This window comes from Desmodus rotundus, chromosome 6 (assembly GCF_022682495.2).
Source record: "Desmodus rotundus isolate HL8 chromosome 6, HLdesRot8A.1, whole genome shotgun sequence".
Classification (NCBI taxonomy): Eukaryota; Metazoa; Chordata; class Mammalia; order Chiroptera; family Phyllostomidae; genus Desmodus; species Desmodus rotundus.
The window spans coordinates 16,137,116-16,162,739 of record NC_071392.1 but is presented as its reverse complement, the minus strand read 5'-3'; the positions used below and the strand labels follow the sequence as shown (position 1 = coordinate 16,162,739).

Here is a 25,624-nt window from a genome sequence, read left to right as displayed (position 1 = left end):
AATGGGGAATGATTGAAAGTATTTGCACATGGAAGTGATATGATCAGAACAGCATTTAAACTTTTTTTTTTCCTGGTAGCAGTTTGAAGGATGAGATAGGTAGCCTGATTCTTAGGCTGGTAGAGGCACGAAGTAACAAGAACCGAGACTAAGGTGGTGGTCCTGATTGACAACAGAAAGTTAATATGGGGGGCAAGAGCTACTCTGCTATTATGTACCTTTTAACTTGGCTATCACATGGGTATCATTAATGAGTAAAGGAGAAGTAAGCTAAAATTAGACTTTTTAAGGTTTTGAGTGTAAGAAGAAGAATGGTAGTAACACTTACCAAAATGGAAATATTAGTAGAGGCAAGATTTGAGGATGAATTCATGTTTAAGCTTTTCCTATATTAAGCTTATGTTATTGAATGGCTACTATAGGTTGGACACTTGCACGTGCTGGAGATCCAGCAGTGAACACAACAGGCAACGTCCCTGTTTTCATGGCACTCAACATTCAGAAGTGAGGTGAAGGTGGGAAAAATAATAAAAGATAATTTAAGGCAAGTAAGACAAAACTTGGTGATGATACAGAAATGGACTACGGGGAACCATTTTAGGTGATATGATCAGGAATTGGCATTTCTAAAGAGGGGAGATTTGAACTGAGGCCAGAATATTACTAAAAAGTCAGCTCTGCAAAGATCTGGGTGCAAAGGCATCCCCACCTAGACTGGAGAGTATATGCAGAGGCCCTAGGAAGGGAATGAACTTGATATGTTTGATGCCAGAATAAAAGCTCAGTGTGCCAGCAGCATAGTGAGCAAGGGAAAGACTAACGCGCGAAGAGGTCTGAGAGGTTGGTAGAGTTTAACTTGAGCAGGGCCTTGGAGGCCTTGGTAAGGAGGTAGCAGTGGAAGTAAAAGTAGTATTGAGGTATGTTGAACTTGAACTGTCTGGGGCATCTAGGTGAAGAAATCAAGAGAGTTAGTTGTCAGGCTTGAATATATAAATTCAGATATGATTTGCTTAGTATTCACTGAAATAACTTCCCAAGTTGTCTAGGTATTGAACAAATAAATGCTTAGCGTGTGGAGGCTCGAGGAGGTGGTCAGCGGATCTGAGGGGAATGAATAGCCGGGATCCCAGGAAGTTTTCTGACATAATGAAAGGTATCTTAATATCATTGCAACCTGAAAGGAATGACCAACTATTGTATGGGCAGTAGCTGGAAAATTTTTATAGCCAGAAATATCTCATGACTTCAGGGGATGTAAAGAATACTTTCCAACTTAAAATACCTGTGACTCTATAGGGACAAAGCTATAAAGACTGTGCATAGTGCTGGTTCAGACAGAACTCCTGTTTCCAGCAGTGCATTTTTGCAGTAAACAGGGAGTGTATGCATCCCTGTGCTTCCAGATACACGGGTAGTTTGAATAGTTTGCTTATTAGCCTTGGTCATAGTCGATACGTAAGTTAACATGTGCTCAAAAGCTACAATGAGGTATAATAATTATACTTCAGATTTATGTATTGCTTTACGATTTACAAACCCTTTACCCATTAGGAATCAACTTGATCTTCATGAGCAACTCTGTAAAGTACATAGGGGACAGGAATTTTAGGGAGGTCAGCATTGTTCGAGTTGAAGAAACTGGGGATCTCCAGGGACAGTCACCAAAGGGGACATGAATTTACTTGCATTGCTTTACCTATCTCACCATGCTAATTCAAAGGTGGACAAAAATTAAAACTTTAGGAGAACTAAAATGTGTATTTTTACTAGAACAGTGACAAAACACATAGTTTTTATTTGTGTTGTAGTTAATCAGTGCTCAAAGATTTCAAGTGTTGCACATACATAAGGAGAGTGAGACTGACTTTTGGCTGGCAGAGAGAGAGGTTTGATTTTGTTTGGAAAATGTGTGCTATTTTCCCACTTGCTAAAATTGGTCTTTTCTGCGTTGTATACACGGTTAAAGTACTACATATGCAGCTTTAAAATTAGCCCTTTTATTTTATATCTAGTACTCACATGTTTATTTCTGCTAATAATAGCTAACATATAATGAACAATTCTGTGCTGGGCACTGTGATAAGGGGTTTGTAAAAATTAACTTTTAATTCTTATATCGACTCTCTGAGGTGGGAGCATTCCCTTATAAATAGGTGTTTTCTTTTTGGTCCATTCATATACTTTCTATGTCCACAGTTGATGGGGAGAAAGTAGACTGTTGAAAAAAGGATAATTATACAGCAAACTCACACACACATAAGGATCAATTTAAGCCATGTAAATAGCTATTATTTGTCATATTATGTATTATTTATTATATTTTTCGCTCAGTGAAGAAGCCAAATTGAGAGAAGTGCTAACCTGAGAGGTGAAGTGTAAGCGATATAAAATGAGTGAAAAAGTAATAATATCCTAAATGTCTGTCTTATGATTATAATAACAGTATGTAATGAACATGGATGGTTTTGTATTTTGCAAAACTGTTTAACTTCCTGTGTGTAAGAAAAACTGATCAATAAAGAAATGTTTGCTTAATTTGAAGTATTTCGGAATGAGAGGTGTTCATAAAACTTAATCTTTTTAGTTACTTTTCATTCATTTTCTTGGAGCGAATAAAATATGTTGCTTACTGTGGAAATAATAATAATGCTTTGTATTTATATAGCATCTTTCATCTGAGGATCTCAAAGTGCTTTTCAAATAATGTCTCATGAATCCTCACAACACTTCAGTGAGGTAGGTAGGTGGCAAGTATTATTATCTTCATTTTACAGATGGAGAAATTAAGCCAGAAGATGGTTAAATGATTTACGTATGTAGACGTACCAACCAGATATAGAAGCAACCTGAGCTACTAAAGTAAAAATAATTATATTTTAGGAGGATTGGTATAGTATAAATTATTAACCCCTTTGCTTTTGCATTTTACATAAATTATCTATTAAAACAAATATGGTTAGCTTTATAATGTTCACATTAAAGTTAGTTTTTTCTTTCTTGAGGAGTAGAAAACATCATAATACTCTTTTTCTCCCTATTTTTAGGTCAGCAGCAAGGACAAGATGGAGTCAAAGTCCAACAAGCTACAATAGCTCCTGTAACTGTAGCAGTTGGAGGAATTGCTAATGCTACGATAGGTGCTGTTAGTCCTGACCAACTCACACAAGTGCATTTGCAGCAAGGCCAGCAAGCTTCTGATCAAGAGGTACAGCCTGGCAAGAGGCTTCGAAGAGTTGCCTGTTCCTGTCCTAACTGTAGGGAAGGAGAAGGAAGGTAAATGCTGGATTACCAACTCTCTGGAAGGTGTATAAAACAGTTAAACCAAGCCATTGGTTGGGTATTTAGATCATTAGAACATCGCTTGCTTTTTTAGTCCAGAAGTTGAGATATAGTATTGTCGTGAAGGGGATTAAATTGAGCTGTTCTAGGAATGGTTCTCCACCTTGTACCTTATACTTTTTTGCAATTATTTACTTTTTTCGTTTAACATGTAAAAGTTTAAATTTTATTGACATAAAACTCACAATACAATTCAGTCATTTAAAGTATACATTTCAGTAGTTTTGAATATATTTCCAGAGTTCTGTATCTATCACCACAATTAATTTTAGCACATTTTTGTCACCCTCAAAAGAAACCCTGTATTCTTAACCATCACCCCCTCATTACCAACTCTCCTAGCTCTAGGCAACCACTGAAACTGTTTCTGTCTGTATAGATTTCCCTATTCTAAATATTCACATAACAGAATCATATGATATGTGGTCTTTTGTGACTGTTTTTTTTCACATAGCATATTTTGAAAGTTTTTTCTGTATTATGGTATTCATTAGCACCTTATTTTTTTAATGAACAAAAATACTCTGTTGTATTGTCTATACAGTATTTTACTTATCCACTCATTAGTTGATGGACATTTGGCATTTTCCACCTGTTGGCTATTATACTTCTGTAAACATTCTTATACATCTTTTTGTGAGGTCATATGTTTTCATTCTCTTAGGCATATACCTAGGATTGGAATTACTGGTTCATAATGGTGACTCTAGATCTGTTTGAGAAACTGCCAGAACGTTTTCCAACGTGGCTGTGTTATTTTATGTTCCCACCTGCCATGTATGAGGGTCCTGATTGCTCCACATTATCACCAACACTTGTTATAATCTGACTTTTTGATTATCTCTATGATAGTGGGTATGAAGTGGTATCTCATTGTAGTTTTGATTTGTATTTCTCTGATGACTAATGACATAGAGTAGGGGTGTCAAACTCATTTTCACCAGGGGCCACTTTGGCCTCGCGGTTGCCTTCAAAGGGCCGAATGTAATTTTCGGACTGTATAAATTTAGCCACTCCTTAACTAGGGGCAAGGAGCTCAGCGTTGCTGCCAGGTAGAAACAAGGTACCGGGCTGGATAAAACAAGGTGGAGGGCTGGCTTCGGCCTGCGGGCCTTGTGTTTGCCACCTGTGACTTACAGTATGTTTTCATGTGCTTGGTGGCCATTTGTGTATCTTTTTAGAGATATATCTATGAATATCTTTTGTCCATTTTATTTCTTTTTATTATTGAGGTTCTTTCTTTCTTCTGGTACAAGTCCCTTATCAGATACATGATTTGCACATATTTTCTCCCAGTATGTGAGTTCTCTCTCCCTTGATAATGTCCTTTGAAACACTGAAGTTTTTATTTTGACGAAGTTTAGTCTTTTCTTTGGTTACTTCATTTTTTGGTGTTGTATCCAACAATTAATTACCAAGTCTGAGGTCACGAAGATTCCTCGTTTTCTTGGTTTTGTAGCTTTTGCTCTTACATTTAGGTCTTTGATCAATTTGGGCTTAAATTTTTTTTATATGGTGTGAGGTAAGGGTTCATGCAACACCATTGTTGAAAAGACTGTTCTTTCCTCATGTACTGAATGGTCATGGCATTTTTGTCAAAAAGCAGTTGACCATGGACACATAGATTTATTTCTGGATGATCAGTTCTATGTCATTTATTTATATATCTCTTTCTTTGCCAGTACCACCCTGTGTTGATTACTTTGGCTTTGTAATAATTTGAAATTGGGAAGTGTGAGCCCTCTGACCTTGTTCATTTTCAATGTTGTTTTGCCTCCGTAGGGACACTTGCAGTATGTGAATTAGAATCAGTTTGCCAGTTTCTATAAAGAAGGCAGACAGGATTCTCATAGGGGTGACATTGAATCTTTAGGTCAATGTTGCCAACTTAAGAGTATTAAAATAGTCTTCAGCTCCAAATACATGTTATGTGTTTTTGTGTTTGTTTACATCATTTCTAATTTCTTTCAATATTTTTCTGTAGTTTTCAGTTTAAATTTTGCACTTTTTTGTTAAACTTATTCCTGAATATTTTCTTGTTGATGCTATTGTAAATGGAACAGTTTTCTTAATTCTTCATTGCAGATGTCTAGCAGTACTGTTTATTTTTGTAGATCTTGATCCTGCAGCCTTGCCGAACACTTTCATTAGTTCTACTAATTTTTTAGTGTTTTCCTATAGGTAAGATCATGTCATCTGCAGATACAGTTTTATTTTGTCCTTTCTACGCTTGACTTTTGTTTCTTTTTCATTAGCCTACGGTAATTGTTCTGTCCAGAACCTACAAGTGCAATGTTGAAATAAAGTGGTGAAAGTGGACATCATTGTTTTGCTCCTGATCTTAGGGGAAGAGTGGCCAGTCTTTTACCATTAAATATGATACTAGCTCTGGGTTTTTCATGTGTGCACTAAGTTAGGTTAAGAAAACGCACTATTTCTACTATATTGAGTATTTTTATCTTGAAAGGGTATTGGATTATGTCAAATGCTTTTCTGCATCCGTTGAGTTGATCATGGAGTTTTTGTGTTTTATTCTATAAATAAATGTGGTATATATTACATTAATTGATTAATGGATGTTAAAGTAGTTTTATATTCATAAGTTTAAATCCGACTTGGTTTATAATTATTTTATACGTTGCTGGAATTGGTTTGCTAGTATTTTGTTCAAGATTTTTGCATCTAGGTTCGTGACAAATTGGTTTGTAGTTTTCTTACAATGAATGTCTTTGCTTTCATAGAATGAGTTGATTAGTGTTCCTTCCAGTTTTATTTTTGAAAGAGTTTGTTGAAAAACTGATGTTAATTCTCTAAATGTTTTGTGGAATTCACTAGTGAAGCCCTGGGCTTTTCTTACGGGTATTTTTTTAACTTCTGATTCAGTCTCTTTTCTTTTTATGGGTTTTTTTCATTCTGGGTAGTTGTTCTTGAGTCAGCTTTGGTACCTTGTATCTTTCTAGAAATTTGTCCTCATTTAAGTTACTTAAGCAATTGGCATGTAATTGGTCTTGTTTTATGAAAATATCATTGAAATAGAGATTGAAATCTCAAACTGTTGTTGAATTTTCTATTTCCTCATTTCTGTTAGTTTTTACTTGCTGTTTTGGGGCTCTCTTGTTACTCTTCTGTTTAACTGAATATCTGTTTATAATTGTTATATCTTCCTGATAGATTGACCCATTATCTTTAATAAATCGTCCTCTTAATCTCTAATTACATCTTTTGCTTTAAAGTTTGTTTTGTCTGATGTTAGTATCACCACTCCAGCTTTCTTGGGGCTGTTGTTGGCATACCTGTTTTTATCATTTTACTTTCAGTCTCTCTATCTTTCAATGCAAAGTGTGTCACCTGTAGACAGCATACAGTTGGATCTGTTTTTCTAAAAATCCAACCTGACAAAAAATCTGTCTTTGACTTGGATTGTGTAATCCATTCACATTTAATGTTACTGACATAGTTGAATTTACAACTGTCATTTTACTTTCTCTTTCTCATATCTTATGCCTTCTGTTCCTCTATTCCTCCTTTACTTTCTTTTGCATTAAGTAAATATAGCATTTTAACTTGTAATTTAGCACTTTAACTTTATTAATAACTTTTTAAATTATATTATTTTGAGTTACTTCTTCAATAGTTGTTCAAGGCCTTACCATATATATCTTAATTTACGATCACTTTAAGATTTATAGTAACTTAATTCCAGTGAGTTATAGAAAGGTTACTACTATATAGATCTATTCTCTTTTGCTTCTTTTTGTGGTATTATTTGTATACATAGTATAAATTTTACAAACCCAGTAATACATTGATATAATTATTACTTTATCTAATTTTACTTTTTTTTAAAAAGTGGAGAGACGGGGGAGTGAGTATGTATAGCTTTTGCTATGTTAACAGTATCACTTGTAGTTTTCTTTATGTGTTTCTGTGGACTTGAGTTCCCATCTGGGGTCGTTACCTTAGCCCAGTACAGCTTTGCTCTCATCCTCCTCCTTTGTGCTATTTTTGACAATATATGTAACAATATATTTTTGGCAGATATATGTTACATATATTTCATTTCTATAATGTAGGCTTGACTACATTTTATATATACTTATAAAATTTCTTTTAAAACTTTTTTATTGATTGATCAATTAAAATTGATTTTAGAGAGAGGAAATGAGAGAGAGAACGAGAACACCATCGATTTTGTTTCAGTTATTTATGCATTCATTAGTTGATTCTTGTATGTGCCCTGACCAGGGATTGAACCCATAACCTTGGAGTATCAGGACGATCCTCTGAGCTACCCGGCCAGGGCCTAAAATTGCTTTTTAAATAAGTGAAGAGGAGAAATACGAAGTTATATTGCCCTTTATTATTACATAATTATCAGTTCTAGCCGTCTTTTGTTTCTTTGTGTGCAATAGAATTACTTTTGGGGTTCACTTGCTTTCATCCTGAACAGATTTCTTTAGTATTTCTTGCACAGCAAGTTTGCAAGCCCCAAATTCTGTCAGTTTTTGTTTATCTGGAAATATCTTTATTTCACCTTTAGTTTTGAAGGATAGCTTTGCTGAATACAAGATTCTTTTTGAGTTTTTTTTCTTTGAATATGTTTTGAGTACTTTGAATATGTTTTCCCACTGCCTTCTGAACAACTTGTTTCTGTTGAGAAATCAGCCTTTAATCTTTGTGGGGTTCCCTTGTAAGTGATGAGTCATTTTTCTCCTGCTGCTTTCAAGATTTTGTCCTTATCTTGGGTTTTAAGATTTTTAGTATAAAGTATCTATTTGTGGATCTCTGTGTTTATCCTGCTTGGAGTTTGTTGAGCTTCCTGCATGTGTAGATTAATGTTTTTCAATAAGTCTTCACCATTGTTTCTTTGCATATTTTTTTCTACTCTACTCTCCTCCTCTCTCCTTCCCTTACCCCTCCTCTCCCTCCACTCCTCCCCCCTGTTCTGCCCACCCCTACTGTATGTTGGTGTCCCACATTTCTGTGACACTGTGGGACTGTTAATTTTTCCTTGTTCTTTTTCTTATTTGTTTTTCGATTACATAATCTATTGATATATGTTCAACTTCTGTACTTCTTCTCTTGAGTACCTCTAGTGAATTTTTCATTTCAGTTGTATTTTTCATCTCTAGAATTTCCTATTGTTTTTTTAAAAAATCATTTCCAACTCTTTATTGATATTCTGTTTGATGTCACATTGTCATTATGCTCCTTTAATCATGGTGACCGTTAGTTCTTTCAGCCTATTTATAATGGCTACTTTGAAGTCTTGTTAAATCTGGTTGCTGTCACAGGTAGTTTATCTTCCCTGATTTATGGGGTATATGGGTCATACTTTCTTGTTTTGTTCTAGGTTTTTGATTTTTGGCATGTCTCATCAATTTTTGTTGGAAACTGGACAGTTTAGATAATACATTGTAACAACCCTTAGGCTGCCCCTGTCCTCCCCTTCCCCCAGCTTATTGTTTTTTACTTACTTATTTAGGGACTGGCTGGATTATTTTAGAAATACCTCCTGGCACCTTGAGAAGTCTATTGCTCCTCAGTGGATGCAGAGTTGGGTATCCTGATGGTGTGACTCAGGGATGACAGTGGTTTTGGCAGGGATCTTTTTAATTGTCTCTTTCCCTGACCACACCCAGCTATTAAGCTCCACTAATTGCTAGCTGATTGCTCTATTGTTTTTCAACAGTGCCCTGGAGCATACATCACTCTACGATCTGATCCAATCAGATTGCTTAAAATCACTAGGTCTGTGTCGGAGATTTATTCTGACTTTGGAGCACCCCACTCACTAGCTTGCCTCCTTTCTGGCTTCTGTCAGGCAACCTAGACAGCCTCCAGTTTAACCTGTTTCTCCAGTGAATCTGTTTGTCTAGTGCCAGTTACCTTTTGCAACAATCTCCACTGTGTTTAAGAAACCCCTGAGGCTAAAACTTCTCCACTGTTGCAAATGTTTGAGAGTCAGTTTTTGAGGGGGAAGAGATTTGGAGTTTTCTTTTTATAGTATACTCTCCCCCTGGCCTAAATCTCTGTGTCATAGCTCTTGAACTGGAAGGTGAGACAGTGAGTGGCACCTTTCTTTCTCAGTGGCATCCTTGCTCACAGGGGAGTCCAACCTTTTGGTGTCTCTGGCCCCCCTGGAAGAAGAGTTGTCATGGGCCACACATTAAATACATTGAGACATGTAATCACACACACAAAAAAATCTCATGAAGTTTTAAGTAAATTTACAGTTTTGTGTTGGGCCGCATTCATAGCCATCCTGAGCCATATTCGGGCCACGGACTGTGGGTTGAACACCCCTATAGGAGCTGAGAGCTTGTGGGCAGGAGGCCATAAGTAGTCTCAGGTTTTCTTGGCTTGCCTCTCCTGGCTTTGGACATCTGATTTACATACTACAGCTGAGCTGGGTCAAGGGTGACCTGGACTGCAGTGTTCTCCTTTTGCCCAATCCAAGGTAGAGTGTATGTCGTTGGGGTTGAGTGGAAGAAGGGGGTTCCCTGCCTGTCAGCCACACTCACCTGGAATTTAGCCTCAGCAACAGGTAGCTGGGGGAAGAATGACCCTTGTAAGGAGATAACCCTGGACTAGAAGGTGGGAGGAGAGGATCCCGTTCTTGGCTGCACCAGACTGGGGTGTTTCTACATGAAGGGAGGTGGAAAGGAGAAAGAGAGAGGGAGTGTCTTGGTTCAAATAACCACACTTTCTCACTGTTCACATCAAATTCTTTGCTTTCTATGAGTGCATATTTCTTTATTTGCTATGTATTCCTAGAGCCAATTCCAAAATAAATATCTATAAATGATATTTATTTTGTGTATTTTTTTATAATTTTGTCAGTTTCACTGGGGAGTAGGTCCATGGAGCTCATCACACTGTTTGCTGGAATTAAAACCCTGAACCTTACACTCTTAAATGGGGAATATTACCTTTGCTATTTTAGAAAAGAATATTCAAGTGTTTGCAAAGCTTAGCGATTGACCCCCTCCAGGGAAGAGCCTGCTAAGAAATAAACATGAAGTCCAATTCAGAACATAAGCTCTCTGAATTAACATGTTTTCCATAGCCTTTTTCAGTTTAGTATACAACTCTAGGTTTGTTTTTTCTTTTTTCCAATTGAAATTTTTCTGATTTTTAACTACAGTTACAGCATAATGATTTTAAAAACCCATTCAGAAAAGCATAGTTTAATTATCTTTTACTTTTCCATAATTATAAACTTGGTGTTTGGAAGTGTAGTTAATGTTTGTTTTTTGTTTTTGTTAGAGGCAGTAATGAACCAGGAAAAAAGAAACAGCATATTTGTCACATTGAAGGATGTGGAAAAGTTTATGGCAAAACATCTCACCTACGAGCACATCTTCGCTGGCATACTGGAGAAAGACCTTTTGTGTGCAACTGGATGTTTTGTGGCAAAAGATTCACAAGGAGTGATGAGCTTCAGAGACACAGAAGAACCCACACAGGTTAGTTTATTGTTGGACTTATACTTTCTACTTATTTTTTCAGTGCTTAGATTAAAACTTTAGTGAGAGTTAGCTATCAGATTCGAAATATGGAAAATCAAGAGTATTCATAGTCACTTTAATAATTATATGGAAGATGTTTAAGAGCAAAATTCTTTACTTCATATTTTATTCTACTTTTTGTAAGCTCTATCATCATAATTACATGACTTAGAATTTATTTCATTTGCTTATCTTGTATTCTTAGTAAGATGAATTCCAATATGATTTTTTTCTCATTATTTAAATAGATGGAAATAGAGTTGAATTAAGATTATTGGTGATTTATTTTTTTGCAATCCAGAAAATTAACTAAAGTATCCAGAATAATAGTGATACCCACTTAACTTACTCAGAATTGACACCTATCAATGTTATATGATGTTATTTTTTTAATAAAACAAATCATATATAAAGTTAACATCATCTTTGTCCTCCTACTTCTCAAGGACAGAAGCTACCATGAATTTAAAGTGTAAGTTTTTAGTACAGTGTTAATACTCTTATGTATATTGTTCATGGATATATGTGGTAAATACTGTTTTTTGTGTACTATGAAATTTTACATAAATGATATATTACAATAACATAATTTCACTATGTTTTGAGACTATCCAAGTTCATATATATGTGCATAATATATTTATGTATTACAAGTGTGTATTTCTTTTAACTGCTATATAGTATTTATCACATGACTGCTACACTGCATTAGTCCATTTCCCATGCTGTTTTGGTTATTGCTCGTTTTTTGCTATCACAGACTTCGCTGCTGTGTGTATACAGTGAAGAGGTGTAGGAAGTAGAAATACCGGGTCATAGAGAAGTATATGCTTGATAACTGCTAACGTCTCTCCGGTGGCGGTTACCATCTCCACTTCAGTGATTGGAGTTTCCACCGGGCTGTGTTCACCAGTATTCAGTAGTGTCAGGCTTTAAAAGTTTTTGTCGCTTTCAGACAAGTTCTCATTTTTTTAATTAGTAGTTTTTTCTTTTTATACTGAGATCAGCATCTTTTCATACATTTATCAGTCATTTATATTTCTTTTTCTGTTGGTTATTTGCACATTTTTCTTTTTGGTTTTTTCCTTTTTCTTACTGATTTATGTAGTACAACTTCCCCATATATTGCTAGTCTTTTATCTTTGTGCTGTCTTGTCATTTGAAGTTTCACATTCTTACTGAGTCAAATATAAGAATATATAAATTAAATTTTGTCTTTTAAAAAAAAGTGTTCATAAAGTTTTAAAAAAATTTTTTCTAATGGCTTTAAAGTGAATTTTTTTTAAAGTATGGTCATTTATCAGTCTAGAATCTTTTTGATGATGGAGTGAAATGGGGATATACTTTTACTTTTCTTCCATGTGAAAAGACATTTCTTGAATAGCCCACATTCTTCATTGACTTGTAATGAGGCTTCTTTCATATATTTATGTCACCTTTAAGAGTGGCTCGATTTCTGGGTCCTCTGTTTTAAAGCTTTTGTCTATTTGCCAATTTCTACACCAATATTATATACTTTTAATTACCAGTGGCTTTGTTAAATTTTGATATCTGGTAGGGCAACTTTTTTCCATAGAACACTGACGCTCTCTATTTAGAACATGTCTGATAAATGAGATTTTGGACTTAATATTTAATTATTGAATGAATTAATAATTTTGATAAAATTTTTAGGTAAACTTTAACTTACACCAAGGTACACTTAGCAGCTAGCACATATCAGATGTTTCAAATATTTTATCTCATTTGATTCTAGCAAAGCACTATGAGATATAAATTAGCTTCATTTTACAGATTAAAAAATAGTTTCAGAGAAGAAAAAATAGCTGTTAAATCAATTAAAAGTGATAGGTGTGATAAGCACATAAGTTAGTAACACAGATGAGTATATTGGTCAATCCCTTAATAAGCACTGTGCTAAAACTAAGAATTTTAATTTTTAAAAAAGTTTTAAAAGTTTTCTGTATGGTATTGCATTGGGGCTTCTAAGGCCACCACACGATTCATATTGGAAAATACGATGTGAATAAAAATTTGCCCTGTAACAATGTTGATTTCTGTTTTAGAAAAATATGAGAAGATGCAGTGTTTCCAACCTGACTTCGCAGTGGGAGAGATTAGGGACGCCAAGAAAAATTGCTGCTTTCTTTAATTTGGAACCTCACATTGTGATTTCATAATTTTGTTTGAGAAACAGCGAGGTTCTGGAATGCTTATCTATCACACATCCACATTCATACAAATATACAGAAGAGATTTATCCAAGGAGTTATATATATGTGTACTTTAAAACCAAAGTTTAATGATTTGGAAGAATATCTGTTTTTTAATTATTCATACCTTGTCATTTTCTACTAGCTTAAATCAGAATTGAATATACTTTAAACTTACTTCCAGTGTTTTAAATATCTTAATACATTATATACAAAATTGTTTAATTAAATGTTATTCTGAAAAATGTTAAGCTGAATATCTATATTCATTTTATTTTTAAAGATTTAATATTGTAACTTTTTCCAAGTATTAAAGTTGAAAAGAATATGAAACAATATCTTTTTGAGATAAGTAAATATTGATTGAATAATTAATATGTTAAATTGAACGCCTTGACCATTCATGTCAAGAACCATGTTTTATTTCATGCTCAAGCACTAATCTAAGTAGAAACTCGGTACCTTACTATGAATTAATTATTTTTATCTACTGCTGAAAATAATACAGATTTTTTTGCTTTTTGTGAAATAAAATTTTAAAATATTTCCCAATGATACATGCATATGGTATTTAAATTTCAAATCATACAGAAGAGCCTGCAATGACTCTGTCCCACCCTTGTTCTGCTGCCCCTCAGTGAAAATGACATTTAATCTTTTAACTACTTTTACATTTTTATTCTTCCTGTGATGCCTGCCATGTATTTAAATAATGTGCTTATAGTGTTATTTATTGATTTATCAATATTAGATACTATCTATTGACTTTTTACTTCTAGAGTTAAGAATTTACTTCACATCGCACCATCTGATAACATTCAAGTTTTCTTTTTTAACTGTGAGCAGGCCCAGCATTATCTCTTGACTCACTGCTCTGTGATACTCTGTTACCCTGTCTGTTCATTTCCCATCTCTTTCACATCTTAACTTCTCTCACCTAAACTTGTACTGTTTCTCTTCTTTCACTTGAATGTTAAAATGCTTACATTCTTTTTCAATAAGTAGTGTCTCCTTTTTTATTACTAAATTTTTAATGCTGAAAATTGGTTGTATTATGACTGTGTAATATACTGTGATTACATAGTTTCTCTTGTATGTTTTCTTGTGAATTTTCTAATTGCCTTTTTCCCCTTTCATTGTTATTTTAACATTTTTGTTGCTTCTACTTTTCAAGAATAGTATCAACTACATCCATTTTCTCCACATTATTGGAGGTCTCCAGCTTTCTGTTCAAATACTGAGTCCTGTCTAGGGCAGCTGCACATCTGTAAACTTGAGACTTTTCTTCCCTGCTCTTTTGGTTTGGATCTAGTATTCTCAAGATCTCATGTCTCCATTTTTCTCAGTTTACTTCCTTGGTTGCGGGAAAACACTCTGAAATGCTTTCTATAAAAACGCATAGGGGAGCCCTGGCTGGTGTGGCTCAGGCTCAGTGGGTTGGGGCACATGCCTGGATTGCGGGCCAGGACCCCAGTCAGGGGTGTGCAGGAGACACCCAATTGATGTTTCTCTTGTACATTAATGATTCAATCCTTTCTCTCTTTCTCTCCCCCTCTCTAAAAATAAATAAGTAAATTTAAAAAATGCACAGGAAAGTAAGTTTGTCTAAAAATGTCTTTAGTTTGCTTTCCACTTAAATAGATGGTTTGGCTTTTACCCAGTTCTAGGTTGAAAATTATGTTCACTCAAAACACTAATGGCACTGCTCTATTGTCTTCTTGCGTGTTATACTAATAGGTCTGTTCTTTTTTTCTGGTGTTTTTGTAGGTGAGCTGATTTCCCCTTCAACTTTTAAGAACTTATTTATTCTTATAACCTTTTATTGTAATGTTTTATACTTTTGTAAGAGTTGCAAAGACAATATAGAGTGTTCTCATATACCCTTCACCTAGAACCTGCAAAAATTAACCTCTTTTATAACTCTAATAACTTAAACAACTAACATCGGTACAATACTATTAATTAAGCCACAGACTTGCCCACAGACATACTTTTTCACTCCCAGGAGTCGGCCCAGAGCGCCACATTGCTTTTATCTGTCATGGCTCTTCAGGCTCCTGCAGTTTGTGAAATTTACTCATTATCTCCTTGGCTTTTCTTACCTTGACACAATGGAAGGTTAGTTATTTTGAAGAATATCCCTCAATTTGGGTTTGTCTGATACTTTCTTATTATATTGAGCTTATGAATTGTTCCTAGGAAGAATATCATAGATATCACTGCCCTTCTCATCGCATCATGTAAGAGAGTATGTGAAGTCAGTATATCTTACTCTTGGTGATGTTATATTAACCTTGAGGAATTGGTTAAGATGATGTATGCAGTGTATGCCTGGAATCTCCACTGTGAACTTACTTTATTCTTTTCTATCCTCTGTTTGTTAGAAGCAAGTCACTTAAGTCCAGTCTACATTCAGGGGAAGGTGAATGAAGCTCCACCTCCCAAAGGGAAGAGTATGAAAGAATTTGTGGCATTACATGAAAATAACCACAGTAATTAGCAAATATTTTGGAGGGGATTCTTTGGGTTTACACAAATATCCTGTTTCTCTTTAAAGAAAATACTAATCTTTGACTTTTAGCATTTCTCATTTTATCTTGCCTACAGTAATTATTACCATGGTGTTTTTAAAGGTCATTTCCTTTTAATCTTTTTTTAAAGATTTTGTTTATTTTTAGACAGAGGGGAAGGGAGGGAGAAAGAAAGGGAGAGAAACATTAATGTGTGGTTGCCTCTTACACACCCCTTACTGGGGACCTGGCCCACAACCTAGGTATGTGCCCTGACTGGGATTCAAACCAGTGAACCTTTGGTTCACAGTCCAGCACTCAATCCACTGAGCCACACTGGCCAGGGGTAAAGGTCATTTTCTTTTCCCCTATTGTTTGTATAATTTTTAGTTGTACTTCTGTGTAAGGAAGATTTATACTTCTTCCCCAATTATTTATTCAGTCATTTATTATGTCACTGTGAACTCATGATTGTTTATTTTATTTGGGGGGGGGGGGTCATAATCCAATGTTACCATTATTTTCTTGCTCAGATCATTCCCTCTTTGGCCGGTAGTTGTTTCAGATCATCTCCTCTGTCCTTTTGCCGTACCCCCATCCAATTTTGTTTTAACCGTAAGAGCTTTCTTTTAATCTTCAGTGCTGTATTAATTTCATAATTATATCTGTAGTTATAGGTTTCCCTTTATTGCACAGACTGGTTGGACTCTTCAGCCCTGGGTTCTCCGCAACACATTCCCACCACTTGTCATTATCCCCTTTTTATTTCTATTCTTTTTGGACTTTTATTAGGTATATGCCGGACTCCATATCTTGGTTTTCTTTTTTGTAGGTTTCTTACAACTTACCTCCTTTTTGTTATTTTTTCCTTTTATTTTCTGTGAGACTCCTTGAACTTTAACTTCAAATACTTAATTTTTTTTTAGTTTCCATCTTGCTTTTTATCATTTCCTTTTTATTGCACCCTGGGTTTGGATATGGGTTGTGGATTGTGTGCATTGCAGGGGCTTGCCATTAGTCTCTGAGTTTTCCAGCTAGAAAATTTTTAGTAGTTAACGTTTCTCTAGGAGAATATTTTTAGTCCACATCTTGCTTTTTCTGATGTAAGTTTTCCTGAATTATTCAGTGATCCTTGGCTTTTGTTTAAGTCTATGATAATGATGATTGATGAATGTGTTTAAAGTAAAGGATTATGAGGGCTTTATGAATTGGTGGCTTTTAGGCAGGTGGGTAGGGGCACTGTGTTACATTAGAAGACACTTAATTACAAAGTACAGTAATATAATGTGGGGCCACATTTCTTTAAATACAAATCATTCAACATTTTGCCTCAGTTCTTTGATAATAGGGTTAATGTTCAGGTACAGACTTTATTATTTTATGCTTCATGTCTCCCTCCCACCATTTTGAGGCCCAGAGTTCTGTGGAAGACAGATTGGCTCTCTTCTATCATATCTTCTGTTCCTTGATAGTCTTTATTTTAGTTTACGGAAGTTTGATGCAGTCAAAATGTGTGTAACAGTGTATAACACCAAGTGAGTTTCACAGGATTTCTTTTTTTTAACCTCCTTTGTCTGCCAGCTTCAATCCCGTGGGCACTGACTAGCACGCAGGCAGCAAACGCTCCGGGAGGAAACAAGTGTATCTAACCTGAGAACTAGGAGTGGGCCCTGTGCGCCATGGCCAGCTCTGTTTGTAGGTCGCTCTGAGGTAGCGGCAGCATAGGCACCAAAAAACCCGAGAAAAATACCCACATCTCTGGCCAGGGTAATCAGGAAATGGGGCCTTCTTCACAGCTAGTGTGAGGGGAATCACCATTGTTTTCCTCTGTGAAGGTGATCGGTACCTGGTGGTACAAGGAGCCTTAGGAATTTAGGTTGTCTGGCCAGAGAAACCAAGAAACAGGACATTTGGGGGTTGGAAAGCATGAGGGAAATCTTGGAGAGATTTGTAGAAGATCCCTAATTTCATGTGTATAACAAAACAAGAGCTGCACATGCGCAGAACACACCCAAAGAGCCACAGCCAAGGCCTTAAGAACTGAATTGTAAACCACTACCTAATTCCCAGCATGTGCTGAGCACGCTCAAATAGCAAAACAGAGTCTTAAAAGTGAATAAATATTAGAACTACTGCCAAAAGAAGGCATAATAATAACTTTTAGTCTGAACCTAAGTGGATTGATTGCCTGCTAAAAACAAAAGCTGACTCTCTACAGGATTTTTAATGAGACCCAGAGAAAAGAGATACTGGGTACCAGTAGTAACTACTACCAGTTGAAATGGAGAATATAGGAGAAAAATAAATACATTAGAGAATTGTCTGTTTTCCTTCAATTCTTTCAGTTTTGCATCTTGTAGTTTGGGGCTCTATTGTTAGGTGCATATATGTTCATAATTATTATATCTCCTGGATGGATTGTCTCTTTTATCATAATAAGTATCCTTTGTTTCTAGTAACAATTGTTTTAAAGATTTTATTTATTTATTTTTAGAGGGGAAGGGAGGAGAAAGAGAGGGAGAGAAACATCAATGTGTGGTTGCCTCTCATGTGCCCCTTATTGGGGACCTGGCCCATAACCCAGGAATGTGCCCTGACTGGGAATCAAACCAGCAAACCTTCGGTTCACAGGCTGATGGTCAGTCTACTGAGCCACATGAGGTAGGGCTCTCCTGTATTTTAATAATCATGCAATACAGCATGGCATTCTCTTAATCTAGGCAAAGAAGCAAAAAAAATTTTTTCTGTAGTCAGTTTATTGAACCAAAATCATTTGGGTTACGTTTTTGAGATTTTTCTTAGAGCAGCTGTTTCCAACCTTTTCTTTCTTATGGCACACATAAGCTAATTACTGAAATTCTTCAGCACACCAAAAATGTATATTTTTTGCCAGTCTACCCCCCACCACCAAAGTATAATTTTGATTCATTCACACTAGATGGCTACTGTGTTGGCGGTTGTCTTTTTCTTTCTTTCTTTCTTTATTTTTTGACCATCTCAGGAGAAAGAGGTCAGTGCCTCTGACTAAATAGTCAGTATTGCAAGTTACAAAAATTCTCATGGCATACTAGAGCGCCATGGCATACACATTGAAAATCGCTGTGTTAGAGAAATAAAGTTTTTAATTTGTTCTCACCATGCTCTGTGTACTTACAATGAAGACATTTCACAGATCTGGAACTATCTACTATGTCACTGTAATTTATTTTCTTATTAGGCTTTTAATTTTTTAAGGGAATATCTTAGATAACTATTGTTTTCTATTGCTGCCATAGAAAACTGCCACCAATTTAGCAGCCTAAAGCCACAAAGATTTATTGATTACAGTAGCCTAATACTATAGTTTTGTATCAGGTATTGTGATCCTCCAACTTGGTTCTTTTTCAAGATAGCTGAGGCTACTCATGGTCTCTTTCGGTCCCATATAGGGTTTTGGAATACTTGTTCTAGATCTGTGAGATATCCCATTGATGTTTAAATAGGAATTGCACTGAATCTATAGATTGTTTCAGGTAGTAGGAATATTTCAATGATGTTAATTCTTATAATCTATGAATATGATGTACGCTTCCAGTTATTTGTATCTTTCTCAGTTTCTTCCTTTAGTGTCCTGTCATTTTCTGAGTACAGGTCTTTTACCTCCTTGGTTGAATTTATTCCTAGGTACCTTATTTTTTTTGTTTCAATAGTAAATGGTTTTGTTTTCTTGCCACACGGACTTACTGAATCACGGTTTCTTTAAGTCAGAAATTCAATGCTTTGCATCTTACAAAGCTGAAATCAAGGTGTCAGGTGGGCTATATTCTTTACCAAAGGCTGTGGGGAAGAATTTGCTTCCCAAATCATTCACACTGTCAACCAAATTCAATTTTTGTTGTTGTAGGATGTGTGTCCCTGTTTCCTTGCTGGCTGTCAGCTGGAGACTGGTGTTTTTTGCCCTGAGGGCTTCTAACATTCCTTCTTGTGCTTTCCATGGGGTCCCCTCCACCAACAACAGGTCACGCCCCTCTCAGCTTTCTAATCTGTCGGATTTCTTCTGCACATCTCTCAGACTCCAGCTATGGGAAGCACTCTGCTTTTAAGAGCTTGTGATTAGATTGGCCTCACCTAGCTATTTTCGGAATAATCTTCTGTGTCAACCCCTGTAACTTTAGCTAACCTTCCTTTTGCCATGTAATAAAATGTATTCACAAATTCTGTGGATGAGTGTGTGGACATGTTAAGGGGACCATTCTTCCTACCACCAGTAAACTAATAGCAACGGTTTTGATAATTAATTGCATTAATTACCAAAAGTATTAACCTCCTAAGAATAATTATAAAATAATTAAAAAGATATTGCAGTATGTGTAATTAGTACAAGAATTTCTTACATCCTTGAGATAAAGTATAATGATAACGGTTGCTAAGAATAGGAGTATGAGATTTAGAAACTGACACCACAGAAAATACACTTCTCTGTGGAAAAGGATACTAAACAAAAGTGTCATTTCCCTAATGATAGTTTAATTGTACAACATAATTTACTTATTTTAAGATTCTAACCAAATTTCATCACTTGGAATTAATTGGACACCCATACCACTTAGTAGGTGACAGACTTGAAAGTCCACATACAAACCGCATCACCATCATTCCCCAGTTTTCTTACAGTTTGCCATGGATTTGCCATGGAGTAGTTGGGGATTTCTTTCCTTCTTTTAAGATTTTATTATTTTTAGAGAGGGGACGGGAGGGAAATATCAATGTGTGGTTGCTTCTCACACGCCCCCTACTGGGGACCTGGCCCTCAACCCAGGCATGTGCCTTAGACTGGGAATCGAACTGGCGACCTTTTGGTTCGCAGACAAGCACTCAATCCACTGAGCCACACCAGCCAGGGTGGCTATCTTTCTTAATGGAAGCTTAACTATAGCTCCCCACATGGTTGCAAATCACTGTCTTAAGATCATGAAAGCTTCCCAAAGTCAGAGATTCTCATTTGTTCATTTGTGTGTCACCAGTGCCTGGCACATTGCAAGTGTTCTACAAAGATTTGTTGAAAAATGACTGAGTTCATGAACATTCCAGCTAACAAATACATATTGAACAGCCACCGTGGAGGCTGATCACCCAGTCGATTCACTGCTCACTGGATGATGTTGTGCCATCAGGCCATCACCATCTGATTTTGTTCTGATTATTCTTGGCCATTGTTGCTATAAAAGAACAGCGGTCTCCAGTTGCACTGTGGTGATGATGTGCATAGAAAGCCCAAACTAGAAATTGGGTGCTTTGAATCTTGCTCTGATATTAATAAGTTGTATGATTCCCAAGCAAATTAATTTCTGGAGCCTCAACTTACCCATCAATAAAATGAAAATGTCAAATAAGATCTTTAAGATTCTTTTCAGCTTTAAAATTTGTAAACAGATATTTTTCTTTTGAAAGCACATGGGAAACTTGAAAGGTAAAGGAGTTCAAAATTGATCCTAAAATTAAACCCTTAAGTTCTTTTCATCCTTGTCTAGGCGTCAGCACTCGTAAACGCAAGTCACGTTACCTTAGAGCTTAGCTGCTTTTACTTTTAATGTCTCTGAGAATTTTGTATAAACAATTTACTTATCCTTTTATTTAATTTTTCAAGACTGAAAAAGAAAAAAAGTTCAACGAGATACTGCAAATGCAATTTTTAAAAAAATAAAAGCAAACACACATAGAAGAGGGGAAAATATCTGACATGGACAAAGTTGAACCTATAGATTTTCCATTGGTAAGTCAATAGTAGGGCCAAGTAAAGAAGTCAGCTGAACTGAACTGTATTAACCAAGTTCTACTGTCAGACTGAGAAAGCCTTTCATTCCCTTAAGTAACACTTTTAGAAGGAAGGACTGAAAATAGTAGTTGCTTCATCGTGAACATCACAATATACCAATTAACCCATTTTTTTATGTGCCCCATCTGTTAAACACAAAATTGAAATAGCTTTTTTTCCTTTTGTTAACATTTAGTTGGTTTTTATCCCCTAATGTAGAAGTAGGTAGTTCCAGTAGAACTGTCACATGTGGAAGAGAACATTTTTGAGGATCACTTTGTATACCGGAACCTGACAGTCTTAGCCTTTGAGACCTAAAAACCCTACTGGTGGAAATTTAGTGTTTGCCTGACTCTTATTTTCGCCTTGTAAGGAAACTCAATACACTATTTAATTATTAACTGATTTTATTTGAAATAGTTCCAAGATATTTTCATGCCTTTAGGCATTATAACCAAAACATAGACAGTAGTTTTTAAGGAAGAGTAGACATGGGCCTTGCACATTATATATTATTATATCTGGAAGAGATTTTTGACATCATCTGTTAGAAATTGTCTTATTTCATAGATGGAGAAACTGAAGCCCAGAGTGGTTATTTTACTTGATGCAGCTTTTATTTCCAGTTCTTAGCAACACCAGGACTTTAACTTGGGTCTTTTATTCCTAGTCACATGCTGTTTCTTCTGTACTGCACTGCTTGTTTGGCAGCATTTTAAAATAAAAAAGTATTTTGCAACTAGCCTAAAGTTACACAAAAGTATAGTTATGACCAGAAGAGAATTTATTTAAAATTACAATTCCATTTAAGTAAAATTACCATTTATCTGTTATTTTTCTGTTTAGGTGAAAAGAGATTTGAATGCCCAGAATGTTCTAAAAGGTTTATGCGGAGTGATCATCTCTCCAAACATGTCAAAACGCACCAGAATAAGAAAGGTGGTGGGACAGCTCTTGCCATTGTTACCTCGGGAGAACTGGACTCATCTGTTACAGAGGTGCTTGGCTCCCCAAGAATTGTCACAGTTGCAGCCATTTCTCAAGATTCAAACCCAGCAACTCCCAATGTTTCAGCCAACATGGAAGAATTCTGAAAAGTTATTTATAACAGAGACCTCTAGTGCTGCACTTAAGTTTACACACCTTTGAAAATCTGGAATGGGCTGGTCAAGTGGATTACAGAGTAGGAAATCATGTTTTCATTCTTGGCTTCTTTAAGTATTCCCAGGTTTTGAGTCAACATGTAAAATGTTGAAATTTTGAAAATACAAAAAAGCAAACTTGATGGAAACAGATAGAAAAGTATTTCCTCCATATTATAAGTTGTAGTTATTTGCAAATGTGTCACATGTTTAAACTGAATCTTCCCCTCTCAACATCATGTGTTAACATGTTTAGAAAGACCTCAGTAGTTTGCAGGCTGGACCTTAATTGGACTTATTTTCTTTGAAATACTTTGTTATAAATTCAGTCGGTAGTAATTTATCTGGATTTTTTTTTTCCTATAGCACAGAAAACAAGATAGTTAACTGGTAATAGGGACGATACTTTATTTCTGTAGCTTGATTTTTGAAAATCAACTGAAAATAGTTTTGGCCGTCTTTTCTAAATGTTAGAAATTCTTCAACGGTTGAATTAGGTAAGTTCCAAAAAAGTAATCTGAGATGCATCTCAGATCTTTATTACCACTACATTATAGTAGTGTGTATGCAGACAATCAGTGAAGTTTATGACTTTCTCCATTTGGAGACACAAGAGGAACTTAGAGCTAAACCTTAGGTTAAATTTTAGAATGAAACCTTAAGAAAATATGGGGGGTGGGGGGAATGGTTAAAACAAAACTCATAATAGCTTCAGAAAAAATAAAATGAGGTAACTTAACATGTAAGGTTTTGAAGTTAGGATTGATTAAATTCCTAACTCTGGGTTGTACCACAAAATTCATTTTAAATGTTTATATTGGAAATATTTGCATAGAGTATAAATCAATCTGTAGTTTCATATTCTGTAAATATGAGTTATGTTGACAATGCGCAAAATTCCTTATGCTTTGACTTGGTAGCCAAAGAAAGAATTATCACACTTTTTTAAGGCCAGCAGAAAATTATCTTGTAACTACACTATAATTTCCATTTTCCTCTCTACTAAAAATTAGCCAATCCCATTTTATATCTACTGTGTTAGAAGGCTTATTAAGAATTTATAACACAGTAATATGGTTAGGTTATGCCAGTAACTGAATTTTCCCTAAGAAGACAGCCTAACAAATATGTAACAGGTATAATATTATGAAGCAAAAATTATTTTTTAAAAATTGGAATAATTTTTAGTTGAGTAAGTGAACAAAGAAAAAAAATGTACTTCGTTGTTTATGCAAGGGTCTTATAGGAAAGATGGCCAAAAGTTTAATATGAAAAAATGTTTGGATTATATCAGTAGCTTAAATGTTAGTAAGATATTTCATATTTTAAAAATGTGTATTTACTCAGAATTGTAATGGAATTGGAATTGACCATTTGAAAACTAAAGGTTTTAACTGCTTGGGTTATTTTATTAACATCCTTAGTTTGGGGACTGTTTGAATATAGGTACATGTTTTCTTGTGCATTCTTTATTATTTCAGGAAAAGTACTACTCATGCGAATTCTCTTCCAAAATTGTGATATTTCTTGTGCTTTTGATGAAGGAGAAATACTGTAATGATCACTGTTTACACTGTGTACACTTTAGGCCAGCCCTTTGTAGCGTTATATAAAACTGAAGGTCTTTTGTGCTTTCAGTTTGTATAAAAAAGCTTTGAGATTAAAGGTAAAAAAATTTTTACACTGTGGTTATAAATTTCAAGTTTCTTAAAGCTTTTGTAGACTTGTAACAAAGTCTTTAAATTTTAGTTGGATTTTGTAAATTGTTTTGTATATTTTATTTAATGTACTCTTAATAACTGATGTATTTGGCTTTAAAACATCAGAATCTGTTTGTTTTGTTTGGTACAGAGGAGCATTTGGTAGTGTTATTTTAATTTTATTATATAGGAGTTGAAACATCAAATATATATTTTATCTATCATTATGCTACACAATCACTGCTATAAATTTTTTTATGCAAAGAAACTTTCTTAATGTTTGAATCATGTTTTCTCAGAGTGACAGTTTTTGTTGTTGATAATACCAAGTATGAGCTCTCTGCACCATTATCCATGAACCAGTTTTAGTGCATACCTGTGTATGCTCTTCAGAAATGGAGGCTATTTTTTAATCAACAGTGAGGCCTATTATAAATTTAACAAACTGAATCTGGATAGCTTTATAGCATATAAAATATATTAATTTGTGTTAGCAGGTGCACATTTCACCCCTGAAATTAGAAATATTTTGACAGTCTGTTCTGCATACCATTCTGAATCCACTTTTCTGTCTTATAAGAACCGTAAATTTCAGTGTCCTTTATTTGACTCAGTGGGATATAGCTGTTATAAGTATTAGGGCACAGATGTGCTGTAGAGTCTTGTTTAATGGCATTTCACTGTTCATTCCCTTTGCCACTGTTATAAAACTTTTCTTTATTGTAATTATCAGTGCAAAGCTGTGTATTTATCATGGTAGAACTCCAGTGTTAGAATAGTTTTTTCTTACAGTATACTTTCTTTGGTTAGGTTTGTGTATGTGTTGCTGATTACATTAGAACTTGATGTTAAGTCATTATTTATCACACTCATGAGAGCAGTAATAAAAGTGTGTAATCTAGGAGAAAAAGTTAATTTGTCAAACTTAGATAAGCATGATGTTTAGGTCCTATTTTTCAATTTTATAACTGTTTTATTGCAACAATATTTGTATTTAAGTCTTCATTTTAATGCCTTGTGGTGTTTTTTTATGCATGTCACTAAGTTGTCATCCCACATAAATTGATGTGCAGCATAGGGTATTAAATCTACATAATGATTTTAAAACAGAAATAGTTGATGGTAAAATGTAAATGTTTTGCAAAAATTCCTTATAAAAAGTTTTGTAGTAACATTTCACTTGTAAATTTTTTTTGTAAAAAAAAAGAAAATGAAAAAAAAAAGATGAATTCAGAAAAAATCCTGTTTCCCATATCCTAGAATTTAGACAATTATTCTGCCAGCAAAGCCTCTGGGGCTGTAATTGACATTTTTACAGTGCTGATTTGTATAAAATTTGTTTTTTGTGGATTTGGAAATAAAATCATGTACAAGTTGTTGCCTGCAATAATAATTGCAAGTAACCTATAAAAATT

The 25,624-nt window shown here is 35.0% G+C and overlaps 1 protein-coding gene across 3 annotated transcripts in view; it reads left to right on the top strand.

Moving 5' to 3' along the window:
- Positions 1 to 25,624, top strand: part of SP4 (Sp4 transcription factor) — a 64,349-nt gene extending 38,725 nt beyond the window's left edge. For 2 of the 3 annotated variants that reach the window (XM_045197323.3, XM_024562878.2), the window contains exons 4-6: positions 3,045 to 3,273; positions 10,609 to 10,808; positions 22,214 to 25,624. In XM_045197323.3, the coding sequence (XP_045053258.2) occupies positions 3,045 to 3,273; positions 10,609 to 10,808; positions 22,214 to 22,461 (677 nt within the window). In that variant the 3' untranslated portion in view covers positions 22,462 to 25,624. Of the gene's footprint in view, positions 1 to 3,044; positions 3,274 to 10,608; positions 10,809 to 21,199; positions 21,326 to 22,213 lie in introns of all 3 variants that reach the window. The other variant, XR_008427074.2, reaches the window with a different exon arrangement.